Source organism: Mesoplodon densirostris, chromosome 19 (assembly GCF_025265405.1).
Source record: "Mesoplodon densirostris isolate mMesDen1 chromosome 19, mMesDen1 primary haplotype, whole genome shotgun sequence".
NCBI classification, from domain to species: domain Eukaryota; kingdom Metazoa; phylum Chordata; class Mammalia; order Artiodactyla; family Ziphiidae; genus Mesoplodon; species Mesoplodon densirostris.
Window position 1 is genome coordinate 29,777,004 of NC_082679.1, and position 21,876 is coordinate 29,798,879.

At 36.6% G+C, this 21,876-nt stretch overlaps 1 protein-coding gene across 8 annotated transcripts in view; it reads left to right on the top strand.

Moving 5' to 3' along the window:
- PHKB (phosphorylase kinase regulatory subunit beta) overlaps window positions 1-21,876 on the top strand; it is a 204,830-nt gene that overhangs the window by 21,581 nt on the left and 161,373 nt on the right. For all 8 annotated transcript variants that reach the window (XM_060085615.1, XM_060085609.1, XM_060085613.1 and 5 more), the window contains one exon: window positions 20,387-20,476. In XM_060085615.1, coding sequence (XP_059941598.1) covers window positions 20,387-20,476 — 90 coding nt within the window. The remainder of the gene's footprint in view (window positions 1-20,386; window positions 20,477-21,876) is intronic.

A 21,876-nucleotide genomic window follows, 5' to 3' on the forward strand; every position in this document is an offset into this window, starting at 1 on the left:
TGAATCAGTTATACATATACATAAGTTCCCATATCTCTTCCCTCTTGCATCTCCCTCCCTCCCACCCTCCCTATCTCACCCCCTAACTTTTTAAATCTTGCCACCTAGAGTAAGTTCAACATTTTTCAGAATAAGAAATGATATAAAATCTTTTTTTTATAAAACTATTAAACACAGGGCTAAATAACACACTAGAGAAAAATCTATGTTTTCATGTTAGACCTCATCAGGTCACAGCATAGCACTTACAAAAGAGAGCTCTTTTTAGTTCTTCCTCATTGCAGTTGCCTTGAACTAATAGAAATAAAAGGAAATGAAGTCTATGTTAAGAACAGGTGCACCAAGTATATAGTGGCTGAAATAGTTCACTTATACAACTAACATGGAGAAAGTGCAGTGATCAATACTAGAATTGCTTGGAAAACAACTAGGATTTTGGGGAAAATTGTTATTAAAGTGCTATTTCTTATTTAAATGTTCCTTTGGAAGCAGGTTATATATTGCTGGGAATCTGTATTATTTTCATAATAAATGGAAATTTCAAGAGAACAGCTGAAATAACTATATACTCAACTTCTTTGCTTGTTTTATGTGAAACAAACAAAAAACAAAGCATACTTCAGTGTTTAAGTTTTAGCTCTTCCACTTGATAGCAATGTGACTTTGGATAAGTCACAACCTCATTTTCTTAAATCTGTAAAATGAAAATAATAACAATACCTACATAATAGGGTTGTGAGAAATAAATGAAAGCATGCATATTTGCACATGGTAATGTTAGCTGTTTTTATTATGATGCTGGTAATAATATTATTATATTATTTTTTACCTTTTTTGATCTCTTTGGTTAAAAGTGAATTTTTGTATTTATATTCAGTCTGGCGTGATGCATATTGACACCTCCCACTAAGTGTAATGTTTTGGGTATATTGGTAAATTATGTTAGAGTTAAGCAGTGTCATCCTCTAAGACAGCAGTCCCCAACCTTTTGGGCGCCAGGGGACTGTTTTCGTGGAAGACAATTTTTCCCCGGGGTGGGTGTGGTTCAGGCAGTAATGCTAGCCTGGGGAGTGATGGGGAACGGGAGATGAAGCTTTGCTCACTTGCCTGACACTCACCTCCTGCTGTGTGGCCTGGTTCCTAACAGGCCTCGGACTGGTACCGGTCTGTGGCCCAGGGGTTGGGGACTCCTGCTTTAGGACATAAAGGCCAAAATAATCAATGTAAATTAAAACAAACATAAAAAAAAACAGACCCCCAAAGAGGGAGTCAAGAGATTTTATTTCTGATGTTAGTTCTATTTTTAACTAGTTCTGCCTTTTTGAGCAAATTGTGAAATTTCTTCCATAAAACAAAGGACTTAGACCAGATGCTTGTTCATGTTCCTTTCTGCTTCCAAAATGTTATGGCTCTTAATCATTGACTGTCAGGGCAGTCAGGGGAGAATATTTATAGGGTTTTAGAACTTAGATTGGGTGATTTTAAGGCAGATCTTACAAGATGGGGAACTGGTTGGAATTGGGCAAGTTGATGACCTGATAGCTTTGGATTGGTTGTATAGCAATTTGGGGTCTTGAAGCAAGCTTTTATGAACAAATGTTCATCTTGATATTAAGCTGTTTTGGTTAGTTCACAACCTTATTGTCTAGGGGTTGTGGAGTTGGATTTTCCTAAGATAACAAAGCTGCTATGTGATTTTGATCCCTTCTTCTTCTCGTTTTTCCCCTCCCCTCTCTTGTTTTTTACAAGATGGAATAACTTCCTCTGTAGAGCCTTGGATCTCATTAAAATGCAGATTCTGATACAGCAGGTCTGGGATGTGGCCTGTGAGTCTGCAGTTCTAGCAAGCTCCCAGACAAGGCCCTGCTGCTAGTGGATCCCCTACACTTTGGGGATCAAAAGTCTATCCATAGCACCATACTTGCTGAGCAGCAGTCCTGTGTAACATCCTCATGTCTTAGATCTTTGGCTCTGAATTAAGTATTCTCATGTTCCCAATCTTGAACTTAGTCTTCAGATAAATATGTCATTATTGGCGTCACTGATTCCTGTTAGGCATGACCCCACATTCCTATGTTTGACCATGACTGATTCTACAGCTTCCTTTTACTAGTGTGGCTTTCTGCTTTTACCAGTTTGCAGGTCTACTCCAGGTTCTGACTTCTGACCTGGATTGACCTGGACTAAATCCTTTTACTCAGCTGACCTAGGGCATTTGGGTTGCTAGTTCAGGACTCTTGTTTGAGCCCACTGCTATACGTTAATAACAAAAGTTAATTTTCCAACAAATGTTATTGGAAATTACTGGGTATTATTTACATTTCCTTCTAATGTCTTTATCGTACATTATTTCTTTAATTATATTTGGTGATCCTTTCTATGTCCAGAAGATCTTGTAGTCTCCACCTCAGTAGGCAGCTCTGCTTCAGGATGTAATGACTGACTCCGTTTTCAAGGAGTTCCCTAGCCAATTAAATGGAAATGAGAGGCATATTTGGTCAGCACTAGAAGTTAAGCTTATTTATCCCCCTTGTCCAGTTTATTTTCCACAAGCATTTTTTTCGAGAAACTGAAGTGCTGATTGCTTGAAGATCTTTGTTGGAGGCCCCTGATGGTGGTGGTGGTGGTGATGTGAGGAGGATCTGGCCTCTTTCATGTCTCATGTAGCTTATCAGTTCAGGCAGAATGATGCCAGTAGACACTGCCTTTAGAAAAGTATTTTTTTTTCTAGGCATCCTTGTAAGATAGGATTCAACAGTCTTACACAGTGAACATAAAAATGAGGGTAGGTGCTTCAAGTAATAGATATAATAGTTTGAAAAGGAGAGGAAACAGTAAAAGGTCTTTAAATTAACTACAAAAAACTAGCAAGTTCCAGGCTGATTTCTATTATGGTTTCATGTTACAGTATAGTTTAATTTGCAATAGTATAAGCTGAATACCTAATACTTATTTTTGTATATTCTTTTTTTAAAAATTTATTTATTTTTGACTGTGTTGGGTCCTCACTGCTGCATGTGGGCTTTCTCTAGTTGCGGCGAGCGGGGGCTACTCTTTGTTGCAGTGCATGGGCTTCTCATTGCCATGGCTTTTCTTGTTGCAGAGCACCAGCTCTAGGCGCGAGGGCTTTAGTAGTTGTGGTGAGTGGGCTTCAGTAGTTGTGGCTCATGGGTTCTAGAGCACAGGCTCAGTAGTTGTGGCACACGGGCTAAGTTGCTCCACAGCATGTGGAATTCTTCCTGAACCAGGGCTTGAACCCATGTCCCCTGCATTGGCAGGCAGATTCTTAACCACTGCACCACCAGGGAAGTCCCTAAATACCTTATAAGCTGAATACGTTACCTAAATATCCATTATGATGACTCCAGTTTTCATTTCGCTTTTTTTACTATAAAATTCTTACAACTAAATTATAATGCAAATTAAAGTACAGCAAAATTTTGATAGTGTTACTGTTCACCCAGAGTTATATTCTTTCTGTTTTGTATTACATAAAAAATTAATAGCTCATAAAAAATATGGCACAGAGTGGGGGAGACCTTCAAGATGGTAGAGGAGTAAGACGTGGAGATCACCTTCCTCCTCACAAATACATCAAAAATACATCTACATGTGGAACAACTCCTACAGAACACCTACTGAATACTGGCAGAAGACCTCAAACTTCCCAAAAGGCAAGAAACTCCCCCACATACCTGGGTAGGGCAAAAGAAAAAAGGAAAAACAGAGACAAAAGAATAGGGACAGTACCTGCCCCTCTGGGAGGGAGCTATGAAGGAGGAAATGTTTCCACACGCTAGGAAGCCCCATCACTGGTGGAGACAGGAGTGTGGACGGGGGGAAGCTTTGGAGCCATGGAGGAGAGTGCAGCAACGGGTGCAGAGGGCAAAGCAGAGAGATTCCCACACAGAGGACCACTGCTGACCAGCACTCACCAGCCTGACCAGCTTGTCTGCTCACCCACTGAGGCAGGTGGGGTCTGGGAGCTGAGGCTCAGGCTTCGGAGTTCAGATCCCAGGGAGAGGACTGGGGTTGGCTGTGTGAACATAGCCTGAAGGGGGTTAGTGTGCCACAGCTAGCTGGGAGGGAGTCCGGGAAAAAGTCTGGAACTGCCTAAGAGGCAAGAGACCATTGTTTTGGGGTGCGCGAGGAGAGGGGATTCAGAGCATCGCCTAAACTAGCTCCAGAGATGGGTGCGAGCCGCGGATATCAGTGCAGACACCAGAGATAGGCATGAAACATTAAGGCAGCTGTTGCAGCCACCAATAAGCCTGTGGGTAAGCACAGGTCACTGTCCACACCTCCCCTCCCAGGAGGCTGTGCAGCCCGCCACTGCCAGGGTCCTGTCATCTAGGGAAGACTTCCCCAGGAGAACACATGGCACACCTCAGGCTGTTGGCAATGTCATGCTGGCCTCTGCCGCCGCAGGCTCGCCCAGCATTATGTACCCCTCCTTCCTCCCGGCCTGAGTGAGTCAGAGCCCCCAGTCAACTGCTACTTTAACCCCGTCCTGTCTGGGTGGGGAACAGACACCCTCAGGCGACCTACACGCAGAGGCGGGGCCAAATCCAAAGCTGAACCTCAGGAGCTGTGCGTACAAAGAAGAGAAAGGGAAATTTCTCCCAGCAGCCTTAGGAGCAGTGGATTAAATTTCCACAATCAACTTGATGTACCCTGCATCTCTGGAATACCTGAATAGACAACGAATGATCCCAAAATTGAGGCAGTGGATTTGGGGAGCAACTGAAGGCTTGGGGTTTGCTTTCTGCATCTAATTTGTTTCTGGTTTTATGTTTATCTTAGTTTAGTATTTACAGCTTATTATCATTTATAGATTTGTTTTACGGTTTGGTTGCTCTCTTCCTTTTTTTATATATATATAATAGTTTTCTTTTTTCCTTTTTTCTCTTTCTGTGAGTGTGTATGTGTATGCTTCTTTGTGTAATTTTATCTGTATAGCTTTGCTTTTACCATTTTTCCTAGGGTTCTGTCTGTCCGTTATTTTGTGTTTTTTTTTTAATTATAGTTTTTAGCACCTTTATTATTGGTGGATTTGTTCTTTGGTTGCTCTGTTCTTTCCTTCTTTTCTTTTTTTGATTACTTTTTTATTTTTTTACTTTTAATTTTTTAATTTTAATAACTTTTATTTTTCTTATTTCTTTCTTTTTTTTTTCTGCCTTTTCTTCTGAGCAGTGTGGCTGACAGGGTCTTGGTGCTCCGGCTGGGTGTCAGGCCTGAGCCCCTGAGGTGGGAGAGATGAGTTCAGGACATTGGTCCACCAGAGACCTCCCAGCCCCACATAATATCAAATAGCAAAAGCCCTCCCATAGAGCTCCATCTCAATGCTAAGACACAGTTCCACTCAATGAGCAGCAAGCTAGAGTGATGGACACCCTATGCCAAGCAACTACCAAGACAGGAACACAACCCCACCCATTAGTAGAGAAAAAACCTTAAGTCATAATAAGTTCCAAGATACCCCAAAACACACCACCAGATGCGGTCCTATCCACCAGGAAGAAAGATCCAGCCTCATCCATCAGAACACAGGCACCAGGGCCCTCCACCAGGAAGCCTACATAACCCACTGAACCAAACTTGGCCACTGGGGGCAGACACCAAAAACAACGGGAACTCCGAACCTGCAGCCTGTGAAAATGAGACGCCAAACACAGTAAGTCAGCCAAAGTGAGAGACAGAGAAATACACAGCAGATGAAGAAGCAAGGTAAAAACCCACCAGACCAAACGAATGAAGAGAAAATAGGCAGTCTAACTGAAAAAGAATTCAGAGTAATGATAGTAGAGATGATACAAACCTTGGAAATAGAATGGAGAAAATACAAGAAACGTTTAACCAAGGACCTAAAAGAACTAAATAGCAAATGAAGAACAACACAATAAATGAAATTAAACATTCTCTAGTAGGAACCCATAGCAGAATAACTGAGGCAGAAGAATGGATAAGTGACCTGGAAGATAAAATAGTGGAAATAACTACCACAGAGCAGAATAAAGAAAAAAGAATGAAAAGAATTGTGGACAGTATCAGAGACCTCTGGGACAACATTAAACGTGCCAACATTCAACTTATAGGGGTCCCAGAAGAAGAAGAGAAAAAGAAAAGCACTGAGAAAATATTTGAAGAGAATATAGTTGAAAACTTCCCTAATATGGGAGAGGAAATAGTCAAGTCCTGGAAGCTCAGAGAGTCCCATATAGGATAAATTGAAGGAGAAAGACACCAAAGACACATATTAATCAAACTATTAAAAATTGAATACAAAGAAAAAATATTAGATGTAGCAATGGAAAAGGAACAAATAACATACAAGGGAATCCCCATAAGGTTAACAGCTGATCAGCAGAAACTCTGCAAGCCAGAAGGGAGTGGCAGGACATAGTTAGAGTGATGAAAGGGAAAAACCTACAACCAAGATTACCCAACAAGGATCTCATTCAGATTTGATGGAGAAATTAAAACCTTTACAGACAAGAAAAACTAAGAGAATTCAGCACCACCAAACCAGCCTTACAACAAATGCTAAAGGAACTTCTCTAGGCAGGGAACACAAGACAAGGAAGAGAACTTCAATAACAAACCCAAAACAGTTAAGAAAATGGGAATAGGAACATACATATCAATAACTACCTTAAATGTAAATGGATTACATTCCCCAACCAAAATACATAGACTGTCTGAATGGAAACAAAAACAAGACCTGTATATATGCTGTCTACAAAGGACCCACTTCAGACCTAGCGACACATGAAGACTGAAAGTAAGAAGATGGAAAAATATATTCCATGCAAATGGAAATCAAAAGAAAGCTGGAGTAGCAATTCTCATTTTAGAAAAAATAGACTTTAAAATAAAGACTATTACAGGAGACAAAGAAGAAGACTATATAAAGATCAAGGGTTCAATCCAAGAAAGAGATATAACAATTGTAAATATTTATGCACCCAACATAGGAGCACCTCAATACATAAGGCAACTGCTAATAACCGTAAAAGGGGAAATCGACAGTAACAATCATAGTAGGAGACTTTAACACCCCACTTTCACCAATGGACATATCATCCAAAATGAAAATAAGTAAGGAAACACAAGCTTTAAATGATATTTTAAGCAAGATGGACTTAATAGATATTTATAGGACATTCCATCTAAAAACAGCAGAATACACTTTCTTCTCAAGTGCTCATGGAACATTCTCCAGGATAGATCATATCTTGGGTCACAAATCAAGCCTTGGTAAATTTAAGAAAATTGAAATCGTTACAAGTATCTGTTCTGACCACAATGCTATGAGACTAGATATCAATTACAGGAAAAAAATTGGGAAAAAAACCACATGGAGGCTAAGCAATACAATGCTTAATAACCAAGAGATCACTGAAGAAATCCAAGGGGAAATCAAAAAATACCTAGAAACAAATGACAATGAAAACACTATGACCCAAAACATATGGGATGCAGAAAAAGCAGTTCTAAGAGGGAAGTTTATAGACATACAATCCTACCTCAAGAAACAAGAAACATCTCAAATAAACAACCTAACCTTACACCTAAAGCAATTAGAGAAAGAAGAACAAACAACCCCCAAAGTTAGCAGAAAGAAAGAAGTCATAAACATCAGATCAGAAATAAAGGAAAAAGAAATGAAGGAAAGAATGGCAAAGATCAATAAAACTAAAAGCTGGTTCTTTGAGACCATAAACAAAATTGATAAACCATTAGCCAGACTCATCAAGAAAAAAGGGAGAAGACTCAAATCAACAGAATTAGAAATGAAAAAGGAGAAGTAACAATTGACACTGCTGAAATGCAAAGGATCTCTCTATGCCAACAAAATGGACAACCTGGAAGTAATGGACAGATTCTTAGAAAAGCACACCATTCCTAGGCTGAACCAGGAAGAAGTAGAAAATATGAACAGACCAATCACAAGCACTGAAATTGAAACTGTGATTAAAAATCTTCCAACAAACAGACGCCCAGGACCAGATGGCTTCACAGGCGAATTCTATCACACATTTATACTAGAGCTAACACCTGTCCTTCTCAGACTCTTCCAAAATATAACAGAGGAACACTGCCAAACTCATTCTACGAGGCCTCCATCTCCCTGATACAAAAAAAAACAGACAAAGATGTCACAAAAAAAGAAAACTACAGGCCAGTATCACTGATAAACATAGATGCAGAAATCCTTAAGAAAATACTAGCAAACAGAATCTATCAGCACATTAAAAGGATCATACACCATGATCAAGTGGGGTTTATCCCAGGAACGCAGGGATTCTTCAATATACGCAAGTCAATCAATGTGATAAACCATTAACAAATTGTAGGAGAAAAACCATATGGTCATCTCAATAGATGCAGTAAAAGCTTTTGACAAAATTCAACACCGATTTATGATAAAAACCCTGCAGAAAGTAGGCATAGAGGCAACTTATGTCAACATAATAAAGGCCATATATGATAAACCACAGCCAACATCATTCTCAGTGGTGAAAAACTGAAACCATTTCCACTAAGATCAGGAACAAGACAGGGTTGCCTCCCCTTACCGCTATTATTCAACATAGTTTTGGAAGTTTTAGCCACAGCAATCAGAGCAGAAAAAGAAATAAAAGGAATCCAGGGCTTCCCTGGTGGCGCAGTGGTTGGGAGTCCGCCTGCCAATGCAGGGGACACGGGTTCGTGCCCCGGTCCGGGAGGATCCCATATGCCGCCGCAGAGCGGCTGGGCCCGTGAGCAGAGCTTGCGCGTCCGGAGCCTGTGCTCCAAAACGGGAGAGGCCACAACAGTGAGAGGCCCGCGTACCGCCAAAAAAAAAAAAAAAAAAAAAAGGAATCCAAATTGGAAAAGAAGAGGTAAAGCTGTCACTGTTTGCAGATGACAAGATACTATACATAGAGAATCCTAAAGACTCTACCAGAAAACTACTAGAGCTAATCAGTGAATTTAGTAACGCAGCAGGATACAAAATTCATGCCCAGAAATTTCCTGCATTCCTATACCCTGATAAAAAAATCTGAAAGAGAAATTAAGGAAACACTCCCATTTACCACTGCAACAAAAAGAATAAAATATGTAGGAATAAACCTACCTAAGGAGACAAAGACCTGTATGCAGAAAACTGTAAGACACTGATGAAAGAAATTAAAGATGATACAAATAGATGGAGAGATGTACCATGTTCTTGGATTGGAAGAATCAACATTGTGAAAATGACTCTACTACCCAAAGCAATCTACAGATTTGGTGCAATCCCTATCAAATTACTAATGGCATATTTCACTGAACTAGAACAAAAAATTTCACAATTTATATGGAAACACAAAAGACCCCGAATAGCCAAAGCAATCTTGAGAACGAAAAACAGAGCTGGAGGAATCATGCTCCCTGACTTCAGACTATACTACAAAGCTACAGTAATCAAGATAGTATGGTACTGACACAAAATCAGGAATATAGATCAGTGGAACAGAAAGAAAGCCCAGAGATAAACCCACGGACATATGGTCACCTTATCTTTGATAAAGGAGGCAAGAATACACAATGGAGAAAAGACAGCCTCTTCAATAAGTGGTTTTGGGAATGCTGGACAGCTACATGTAAAAGAATGAAAGTAGAACACTCCCTAACACCATAGACGAAAATAAACTCAAAATGGATTGAAGACCTAAATGTAAGACCGGACACTATCAAACTCTTAGAGGAAAACATAGGCAGAACACTCTATGATATAAATCACAGCAAGATCCTTTTTGACCCACCTCCTAGAGAAATGAAAATACAACCAAAAATAAACAAATGGGACCTAATGAAACTTCAAAGCTTTTGCACAGCAAAGGAAATCATAAACAAGACAAAAAGCCAACCTGCAGAATGGGAGAATATATTTGCAAATGAAGCAACTGACAAAGGATTAATCTCCAAAATATACAAGCAGCTCATGCTGCTCAGTATCAAAAATAGAAACAACCTAATCCAAATAAGGGCAGAAATCCTAAATAGACATTTCTCCCAGGAAGATACATAGTGTTTTTGCTGTTTCTTAATTACTGATTTTTAAAATTACAGATTTAAAATCACTATGTGGGGTTTATCCATCCTTGCATTGATCAGGAGGATTCTGATTAACAGTTAAACAAAATTCCTTGATTTTTAATTTTCTAACCAGTCTTTGGCTAAGTGCAAGAGGAGATTCAAAAATTTAAGGGTGGAGAAAGGAAGACAGTAAGTAGTTAATATACAGTGTGCCAGTGCTATACTTAAAATATTTCATTTAAGTCTCACTACAATCCTGTGAGGTTAAATTTTCCCCAGCTTTACAGGTTAGAAGTCCTAGCTCAGAGAGAGCCCAAATCCACAATGTTGTGAAGGACATAGCTGTGATTGCAGCCAAGGTCTATCTGTTTTCACAGCCCATGTTCTTTCCACAACCTCCTAGGTATTATGACAGTGTCTATCCAGGAGCTTCCTTACACTCTGGGGGATGAGGAGGAGGGATGATGGAGAGCAGGGAGACCTCTTTTTTTTACTTGATTGAACCTTGGGATTAACCTTATTCACTAGACTAAAATATGGCTTCTAAAAAATGTGATTGGATTCTATACAAGAAAGTTTTGTCAATTATGATTTTATTGTATGTAGGTCTTCACAGAAGGCAGTTTACTGACACAGGCTCTCAGGACAGCTTTGAAGCAAATCTCCAAGGTCTGATAGTATAGTGTAGAAAATGGCAAAAACGTCTCTGCCCTGTTTTACTTAGCCAGTGATGTAAACGTCACTGCAATTTGACGAGAAGAAAATTAGCTAGCATTCTTTGTCTACAAACTCTATACTGTCAGATGTACTTCTACTTTTTTTCTGGTTGAGAATATTTTTATTCTTAGTGTTAGCTTACTTTGCTAATTCATAGTTTATTGTGATTTTTTTCGATTAACATTCAAGACTTCCTCTGTTCGAGCTTACCCTATAAAGTGTTATCAGGGCAATTTATAATTAGTAGTATTAACATTCATATTAAATGCATTACTGAACTCTGCCAAGACAAGAAATACAGACCAGGATTTATCAAAGTGCAAATGATAAAGGAAAATGGTTTGTTGCCATCTTTCTAAATGCTGAAAGTATTATTTCTGTAGGACTTGTGTTGAATAACGTATGACACAGTAAAATGCCTCATGTCACATGCTTTTAATCACTATAATAACAAGACATAATAAAATTAAGTATTTCTTGTAAAGATTGGGAATGGTGTATAGTGAAGTTCTTTTTCCCCTCCATGTAATTCAATTAATATTTAACTAAGATGCTATCATTTAAGTCTTAGAAGTTTGGAATTGAAAATTTTTACTTGTAATATAAGTGTGAAATAATGACTGGGTTTCTCTTCAGAAATCTTATATGTTCAGATTAGTATTATCGTTTATAAAGTAGCTCACTTGTAAGCTATATACATTTATTCTAGTGATCAAATCATTTTTAAATCATATCCTTTTATGATTTCACTCAGATCCTCCTTTATGAGCAATAGAAGACGAGAACAGAACAGATTAAAATAGAAGAATAGAACAAGTTGAATTACTACATGGTCACAGCTTAGGATATTGATCAGTGAGTCTTACCTAACTTCATCTGCTCTGATGAATCACCTTATTCATTGCAGCTGGTTTCGAGTAATTGTTGGCAAATTTTAGATATCAGAGGATATTAATTCCATTTGTTGAATAAATATTTATTGAGTGCTCACTGTTTTCCTGGCACTATTGGCACTGGGGTTATAACAGTGAATATAACAACTACTGTTGAGAAATTTAAATAACTGTGTCATTTCTGAATGCATTTTTTTTCAAAAAGGGAGTTCCAGAAACTTTTTAGAAACACTAGAATTATTAGAATACAGCTCTGACCTCACAGAAATCATATACATTCATGCTATGTTATGTCAAGGGACTCTACTAGACTATAAATAAGAAAGGAAAATGAAATAGCTAATTGAGTGATTGGTATTTATAAGGTCAACTCATGAAACATCAACCAGATTTAATATCCTTAAATAGATTTTATTGGCCATGCTCCTTCCTTAAAGGTCACTGGAAGAACTTAATACCTTTTTATTAAAAATAAAATGGGAACAGTTGAGTGGCCTTTTCACATCTTATTTGGATTAGTTGAAGAGGCAAATTTTACTTCATTTTTAAGAAGTTGTGCTATTTTATATTTGCCACTTCATATTTTACATTTAAAATATGTTTCTTACCCAACTTGCCATGGAGAAACATAGACTTAAAAAGTTGAAGGTTCAGATGAACTGTGATAATAAATTGGAGTTAAGTAAGGAAAAGTATACATATATGTATATATACATGTACATATAATTTTGGAGCAGTCTGTTGTTTAAAACAGAAAATGAAAACAGGGATTAAGGGCTCTTAACTCTTCTTAGCCAAGCATTTTTATGAGGTTTCATGGTATAGGACAAAGAGCACACATATAGTTTGTCTTTAGAGAACCCCGTGTTCCAATTTAGACTGCCATTTAATAACTTCTTTGTGCTTCAATTTAATGCCAACCTCCTTCCTTTGTCAGGAAGATGAAATGGGACAATGTATTTAAAGTATCTGGTACAATGCAAAGTAGTATGCATGCAAAATTTCCCTTTCTCATTTTAAGAAATTATACAGTAAAGAAAATCATGGTTTAAGTTTTGTTTTTTTGTTTTGGAAGGAGATGTTGGTGATCTTGGAAGATGCTCAAAGTGCTGAGTCATATATAGTGTATTTGAACCTTTTAACTATAAAAGTTAACGGGTATCCATTCTAAAGTTAGTAAGTTTTTCAACTTGTCTAATCATGAAAGTCTGAAGAGGTGGGACTGGATGATTAAATCAAGTTGGATGGGAGCAGCAGGAGATAGCATAGCCTGTGAAAATATTGTAAACTGGTCATCAGAAGTTTCCTGAAAACAAGCTTTTCAGGAAAACTATTTTTGTCAGCTTCTCTCCATGTTTTCCCTCTTCTTACCAAACTTTCACTGCCATTTACTATGTACTAGATATGGTCCCTGTTGTAGATTGGCTTCCAGTGTAGTATAGCACATTAACCAACTAGTGAAAATAAAATGTATTGTCATAAGCAAGAACTGTACTTAAGGTATTTACAGAGTGCTGTAAGAATGCAGAATATGGAACAATTAACTCTGCCTGTGGAATTGAAGAAGGCCTCCCCCTAATCATGTGGGTCAGGCAGTTCAATAAACATTTGGATTGTGAACCTCCTAGTACAAGCATTAGGAATACAAAGGTGAGAATGAGAATAATTTGTCCCTTCTATAGTAGTATCCTTCTAGTTTTTATCAGTGAAGGAGTAAAAGAGAATTTTAAGATGAAGAACTTATCATCCCAAGTTAATGATTTAATTTAAATTTCAAAGTTGCTTGAAAATACATTGTATCATATATAGATGATAAACATATAATTATTATACTCTGGGAACCTTGATATCTTAACTCAGAAATTAATGTTTTAATAATTAACTGATAAACCACAGATGTGGTTTGCATATATTTTGTATGTTCATATACAAGGCTATCTCTTTGCTTTTCCATGCCTTCCTGGTCTGTACCCTTCCTGCCCTCCTCACCTTCTCTATATGCATGTAAGTATAAGGACTATCCAAACCTCATGAAACGGGGGGGCTTTTTGACCCTCTACAATGCAAGGGCTTCAGATTCTTCTTAGTTCCTGATGTTCCTGATTATTTTGTTGGAGAATATGTTAGCTCAGGGATTTTGGTTATTCAACTGCTTCTTTGTACATACTTTCTTAATAGTTTATTAGCCTCTGCACTTCACTGTTTTCAAAAACTTAGGCTTAAGAGACTAAGGCTTTCAGAGACTTTCCTGACTGAAAAATCACAGTTCTTAATGTCCTATGTCTATAAAATTAGCTGTTTACCATTAGCTCAGGCAGAAGATTCTAAAGTTGCAGTCTTTAGAACTGGTGAATCTCACCCTGCTCCATTCCCAAAGTTAGAGAATCATGAATAAAATGCAGGCAGAAGATACTGATTGATTCTTTCCTTGGGCTAAGATTCTACTTTCACATTTTTTGTGTATTTCTCTGATAGAACCCAAGACCTATAGAAAAATGAAAGGGTGCAGCATACTTTATGTTTTAACTTTGTGTCAATATGCATCATTGAGTGCTACGTACAGTACTTAAAAAAATCAATATATGTTGCTCCAAGCAATTGCGATTTTTAGAGACATTAATGTAGCTGCACATGAAGCTGATTATTGTTTAAGCTGTTTGTAAATACCATATGTCCATGATGGGTTTGAAATCTTGCATATAAGTAGATCAAATGCTACATTATTAGATACGAGAGTTTTTATATAGCTTTTCAAAATTAAGTTGTATTATTTCAAGAGGAAATTGTCTATTAGAATCCAATAGTTTGAGATGGTCTCTTTATAATTTAGGACAAATGGATCTTTCTATTGAATATTTTGTAACCTAAAAAAAAATTTTGATCTTTTTAAAATGAATGGAATTTACTACTTACTTTAAAAATGGTTTAGAAAACAAATTCTCAATGGATAAAATAGCTAAGTGGGAAACTTTATTTTTTTAACATTATAAAAAACTTAGAAGAAAATTGCAGTAACTATATGTATAACCTTGGGGTTGTCAAAAACCTTTTTATTTATTTATTATTTTTGACTAAATTTATTTTTTTATGGCTGCTTTGGGTCTTTTTTGCTGCACGTGGACTTTCTCTAGTTGCAGTGAGCAGGGGCCACTCTTCATTGTGGTGCGTGAGCTTCTCATTGCGGTGGCCTCTCGCTGCAGAGCATGGGCTCTAGGCGTGCGGGCTTCAGTAGTTGTGGCATGTGGGCTCTAGAGCGCAGGCTCAGTAGTTGTGGCACACAGGTTTAGTTGCTCCGCAGCATGTGGGATCTTTCCAGACTAAGTCCCTAATGAAAACCTTTGTAAACAGAAAGGAAGACTAGAACCAAATGAGGAAAGAGATAGATTGACCATTACTTTTTTTTTTTTTAATTTTGACATTGGTATACTAATGAAAGCTCGGGAAAATATTTGAAATGGAAATGTTAAATAGCACACAAAACATACAAAGAGCTCTTAGAAATTGATGACAAAAACACTGATAAAGCAGTAGCAAATGGCAATAAGATGTAGGCAGTTCACAGAAGAGCAAATCCAAATGGCCAGTTTGTAAAGATTCTCAAACTCACTAGTAGTCTGGGAAATGAACGTTAAGTAAAAGAGGGCTACTGCTTTACTCCTATCAGATTGAAAAAGCTTTTAGAAGAATGGAGCCCTTATATTACTGGTAGAAATGTGAATTATTTTAGCATTTTTAAAAAATATAATTTGCCATTTGTTGTAAAAAGTGCATTTATCATTTAATTCAATACTACTTCTTTACGTGACATTACTGAATGCAGAGTTGGGAAGATATGTATTGTAACATGCTATTACATAGTATTTCCAATGTACAGATATATAGGTATAAATAAACTCAAAAGTATATATAATAGTAGAATGTAGTAATTTGGAAATGATGAGGCTTGATTATTTATTACCATTGTTTTTAATAATTAGTTGTAATTTAATTTGCAGTTATGGCTGTGTTTCACAACCAGTCCCAAAATTCCTGACAATTTAACAGTTGACTCTCTCCAGCCAGTTCTCACTGGTTCTAGCACACTCCTGGTTATAGCTATGTATATCTGTGTTTTGCAGTATTGTTTGTGATGGTAAAAATAGGAAGCAAATTATATACCCACTGATGGGGGGCTACTGGAATAAGTTGTAATATAGCAAAAGAAAGAGCCATCACTTTTAGTGATTTCCCTGTGTGTGGTTAAATGAGAGGAGCTAAATGCAAGCACAGATCTGTGTCATGATCCCATTTTCATAAAATGAGCAAGGGCAGACTCTTCTCTCATTCTTACCTATATGTTTGATTATATAAACATGGAAAATGTGTGGTTATGAGTACAGAAGAGGACAAGAGGATGAGGTAAGGAAAAAAAGGACTTATGTCCATGAGAAAAACAGTATGTATGTTATGATCCTATATGCGGTAAATTTTATGTGTTTATGTGATATATACACACTAAAAAATATATACACATTAAAAAGTGTACATTAAAAAAATATACACAGTAAAAAATGCCTGAAAAGAATGCACCAAAATGTTAATGTACCAAATGTACCAAAACGTACCAAAATGTTAATGATACCTTTTTTAGGGTGATAGAATGTTATCTTTTTTTTTAATATGAAAAGAAATTATTTTAATTGAGGGAGAGAATCAGAATCCTATGGTCCTTTCTAAGGATTTAAATTTATAATTAAATTATCCTGTGAAAGGGCATACTAGGGTCAGTGTGTCAATAAAATTTACCCTTTAGTGATATAATTTCTTCACCTAAACCTTCATGTGTATCACTTCAAAAAAAATCTTAGTATATAGTATCTTGTTTCATGAGACGTGTATAAGTTTTAGAACTGTATTAGGAACTTCCCTGATTACGCAGTGGTTAAGAATCCACCAGCCAATGCAGGGGACATGGGTTCGAGCTCTGGTCTGGGAAGGTCCCACATGCTGCAGAACAACGAAGCCCCTGCGCCACAACTACTGAGCCTGCACTCTATAGAGCACACGAGCCACAACTACTGAGCCCGTTTGCCACAACTACTGAAGCCCACGTGCCTAGAGCCTGTGCTTTGCAACAAAAGAAGACACCGCAATGAGAAGTGTGCGCTGCAACAAAGAGTAGTCCCCGCTTGCCACAACTAGAGAAAGCCCGCGCGCATCAACAAAGACCAAATGCAGCCAAAAATAAAATAAATAAAAAATTTTTTAAAATATCTATATTAAGTATGTGTGCATATGTGTATATATATTTATGACTTAACATCTTCCTGGAGTTCAGTTGTTACCTTCCTATTTAGATGGCAATTCATTATTTGAAATTGCTAGTAAGTTTAGAGATTGCAATGCAGGAGTTCCCTGTTCTCTGAGCCCCACAGGGGGATTAAATTTTCCTGTCCTTTGTCTTTTAAGGAGCTCACCACTCTACCTTGTTATCCATTTATATATATATATATATATATATATATATATATATATATATATATATATATATTAAAAAAATATAATCTTATTCAAAACCTTACCTGTCTTCCTAATCTGTAGGCCTTGGTAGCCTGCTAGATGTATGGTCCAGATTCTTATGCATTCACTGTATATATTAACTGAATGAATAAATAATGATATTTATCTTAGTCCACCACCATGCATGGAAAAATGATAAAACTACTTTAGGGATCATCAAAATCTTGATTAATAATATTTTTGTATGTATTAAAGAGCTTTGAATCATATAAAGTAAGATGCCCAAATAATACACTTCTGATGTTTTGGTTTGCTGATCAGTTTTCTGCCTTGAATTTCCTCTTGGGTCATCTATTTCATGCTTTTAACAGTTACTATTTAACTATCAGTGCTGTTTTGTGATTTCTTAAGAGCCTCTCCGTAACACTCAGAAACCTTCTGGGTTTATAGTGCAAAATTCAGAAAGCTTATACCTTTGTTAAGTTTATCTCTTTCTATAATACTGTTTATGTCTCACAGAGCAGCTCATTCTTTAGTCTCTTTGTTAGTAAATAGCACTTTCTTCCTTCATGATAAAGCTGTAATATTTCTCTTCAAGTAACAACTTCTGCTTTCTCTTCTTTATCGCTGTTATCTGTTTGACATAACGTGTTCTGAAATGAAGATGTAGACTGTATTTTTCTAATACAAAGTGAATTGTCAGGTAAAAAATCAGGTTGACATGTTTAAGCTCATTTTACAAACTTGATAACTGATAAGTTTCATTTTACTTTGTGATGTTTAGATATAGGCAAAATTCAAATGAGAAAAACATGGAAAGGAGAAATTTATATTTTAAAAATTCATTTCATTTTGAACTCTAAACATTATTAGAGTTTTCTGTTATTTTTCATCTTTTTCTTTGTCTTTGGGAACTTGTACTCTATTGTTGATTTCTTTCTCCTCCACATTTGTATTGGTATTGATGCTTTTCAGATGTTTAATTCTTGTTTAAAATGTTTCCATTATTGCTTTTCCTTTCTAAGTAATTTAATTTTATGCAGTTACTTCAGAAGCAATATAGTGGTGATCACTGAAGTGTTGACATTTATCTAGCCAAGCTGTTCTTAATTTACCATGGGCTTTCTTTGAAGATATAGGAAGGTATAAGAAAACATAGATTCTCAGTGAATTAGCTGATTTTACTTTTACACTTTTCTGCTTTGCTTGAACTCTTCTCTTTTAGCTCCTGCTGAATGGGTCTTTATTTTCTTGAAAAGTCTGGTTTCCCGTTTGTTTATTTATTGTTGCTTCTAAGAAATTCCATGGGTGATTTTATTGAAAAACATTAGATGACAGAATCATTTTAGTCTTTTGGGGGAGGTAAGGGGTACCTTAAATGTAATAGTACTTTTAAAGGAAGTATTTTTTTCACTCTAAAAACCCTGATACAATGTCATTAAAATAATCTTTCAAAATAAATTCACCTACTATTATAATGCAAGTAGATTTCAGTTTTGCACATTCTATTTCAATCTTTATCCATATGCACATGTATTATTTATCTAATTGTAATGAAAATGTATATGCAACATTTGGTGATTTTATTTTTCTCATATAAAGCAAAATCTTAGCTCTACGAATAGTGCTCTAAATAAAAACAAATCATTTTACAACAAAATAAATAAAAACAAATCTAAATAAAATCTAAGTAAAAACAAATCATTCCACAATCATTCCACCCCAGCAAACATGTCCCCTTTAGTCTTTGTATATCCATATGCACAATTTAAAACGTGATGATTTGTACCTGATTTTATTTTATTAATTATGGCTGAATTTCACCGAGAGTGTGTAGACCCCCCAGAGCTTATCACCTAACATGCAAGCATTCCTTCCCAGCTGCCAGGCTACCCATATACTGCCAATATACTTAAACCTACCCAGAGCTAATTGAATGCAGAGAGGCAGAGGGCATGTGTGCACCCTTGCCTCCTTTGCAGTCCTGATGCTTTCCTCTCTGTGTTGGTCCTCTCCATACTTCACTATGGGGTCCATTCTCGTTGGTGTCATTGTGAAGACTGTTTTAGAAAAATCTCTTCACTCAGAGTAAGTCATTTCATATTCCCTGTTTTCATCCATAAGTCATCTCTCTTTCTAACAGAAGATAATGGGACTATTGCCTGAATGTGTAGATCTTTACCTTACTTCCCCTAAACATAAAGAGATTTCAAATAACTTGGCTTTAAACTAGCATACTGGCCATAGCAATTTTACGAACATAAATGCTTTAATTTTCTTTAAAAACTGATTCTTAATGCCTGCCAACACGACCCCCGGCCCTGGTAAGTTATAGGTTCACTCTTGTGCTATGTTGTTAGACTATATGACATGGATTACCTGAGTTCCAGGGTGGATTAATTGTGACTTTGAGATGTTTATAATTTCTGAGTGCTTTTAACAAGAATAAGAGTCAGTACTTATTCTGATGGCTGAAGGGTCAGATGTCTTCCTTTCAGTCAGCAGTTGAGAAAGTGCACTAGTCAAGTGAACAATTTTCTGTATCCATTTTGTGGCAGATTATCATGATTACATGAATTTTGTAGCTTTTGAGCAGTGTATTCTGCTAACACCTTGCTGCAGTTTCCATGGCTGAGAAGTAGAAATGGTTTCTGCTTATAGTCTAGATAATAAGGCAAGTATTATCTACCTAGGAGAAAGTGGAGGCTTCAGGCTTTCAGTATGAAAACTATCTGAATATTCATGAAGTGAATGACTTTGGAACATGTACAGTATCTTTTTCCTTGAGGTTTTGAGGGTATGATTGTTTGACAGAAAACTGCCTGATAATGCATGAGGATAAGGAATAAGGTTTGGATTTCAGGGCATGTAAGTAGATATATTGATATTTCTCAGAAGGAACTGAAATCATTGAGCTACTGGACTACCACAGGAGTATTAGTGATATTTGAGATGTTAGAACCAGTATACATGAGTTAGTTGGCTTGACTGCTGGGGGTGAGGAGGGCGATAGCTCATAACATTTAGAAATACTACAAGTGCTTTCTTCTTTTTCCTTTTCCCACCCAAAATTTGACAAGTAGTGAAATGTGATAGTTCACTATAAAAATGAAAATTAGATTGCTAAGTAGAACTTCTTCATTTGTTTAGAAGTTTCTTTGTTTATCTGGATGAAAATGATTGAATTTGATGGGTTTTCATTTTTCTTTCAGGCTCAGTTTATGAACCTCTTAAAAGCATTAATCTTCCGAGACCTGATGATGAAACTCTGTGGGATAAATTGGATCACTATTACAGAATTGGTAAGCAAAACCTGAGGAAAACATGTCCTTAGGTAGCTATGCCTTAGTTATGTTATATATATTATATGGATGATGTTCTCTCATTTGGATGTTGGGGTAGTTTCAGTGCTTAGACAGCTACATATTCCAATTGCATAAGATATGGGGACTATAAAAGGAATCTGACAAGTCATATCTGTCCCTTGAATCATTTTGAAACTGTCACCAGTGTCCTCTGTGTCCTCTTAGCCTTCCTAAATATTACCAGAATTGAGAACTAGAGGCTGTCTCTTGAATAATTCTTACACAAAGATTTTGTAGGAGTATTCCTTTCTTATTTACCTATACATGGTTCCTATGTAGTCCTGAACCTTTTATATCCATTTCTAATTCATTGAGGTTCAAAAGGTAATCTCAGGTTACTGTTACTGATATCAGGTCCCTGTTTTTTTGGTTGCTGTTTTGTTTTTGTCAGGATCAACCTGACAAATTTTGTTACTTAATGTGAGCAAGCAACTTTGAGATATGTATGTATTTAGGAGGCTCCTCTTTGTTCATCAGACTGTAAGTTGGAAACACCTATTAATTTTTTTTGTCAGTTTGCTTCTTGTGCCATTTATGTGGCCTAGTATGTCACATATAAAATTTGATTTATTTGTCTCACTAATGAGAAGGATTTTTTTGTGTCAGTATCATGTAAACCTTATTTCAACTTATTTTGGTCAAGATTCTGGTATATATTCTTATGTTGCCCACTTATTATCTTTGTAGCCATAACTAGCTAAAGAGATTGAACTGCCTTTTAAAAGAAATGTCTGTTTTTTACTTTGGACTATGAGGACCAGTTTTTTACTCTGCGAAAAATAATAAATACCCTGGTATTCTGAAAGAAATGATAATGTCAGTTTAGTCTGAAAAAAGAAAAAGAAATTTAAGTCTTTAATCTCTGTGATGGACCAGAGTACTTTAGACCTTCGAAAAACTGTCCTAAAGTAGTTGACATATGCCAATCTAGATTAAAGTAACTTAATTTATTTTGGGGAAAAACATTACTCATCCATTTATAGTTAGACAGGAATAAAATAGCTTTTAGGAAATGTAATTTTAGTGTGTTTATTTTTCTATTTTAGGACTGTTTTATAAAAGGTAGTAGAGTTTGCTTTCTGTATCTGCAGATGCAGAACCTGCAGATAAGGAGGGCCTACTGTATTAGCCATTTTAGATAAGGGACTTGAGTGTCTGAGGATTTTCGCATGCATGGTGGGTCCTGGAACCATCCCTGTGCATACTGAGGGACAACTGGAAAACACTGATTTCAGACTTCTTTGACTTAAGTTGAATGTTCACAAAATAATTATTCGCTTGCCATTTTCACGTCATATAAAGATGGGATTCAGTTTTAAAATGTTAAACATATCGCT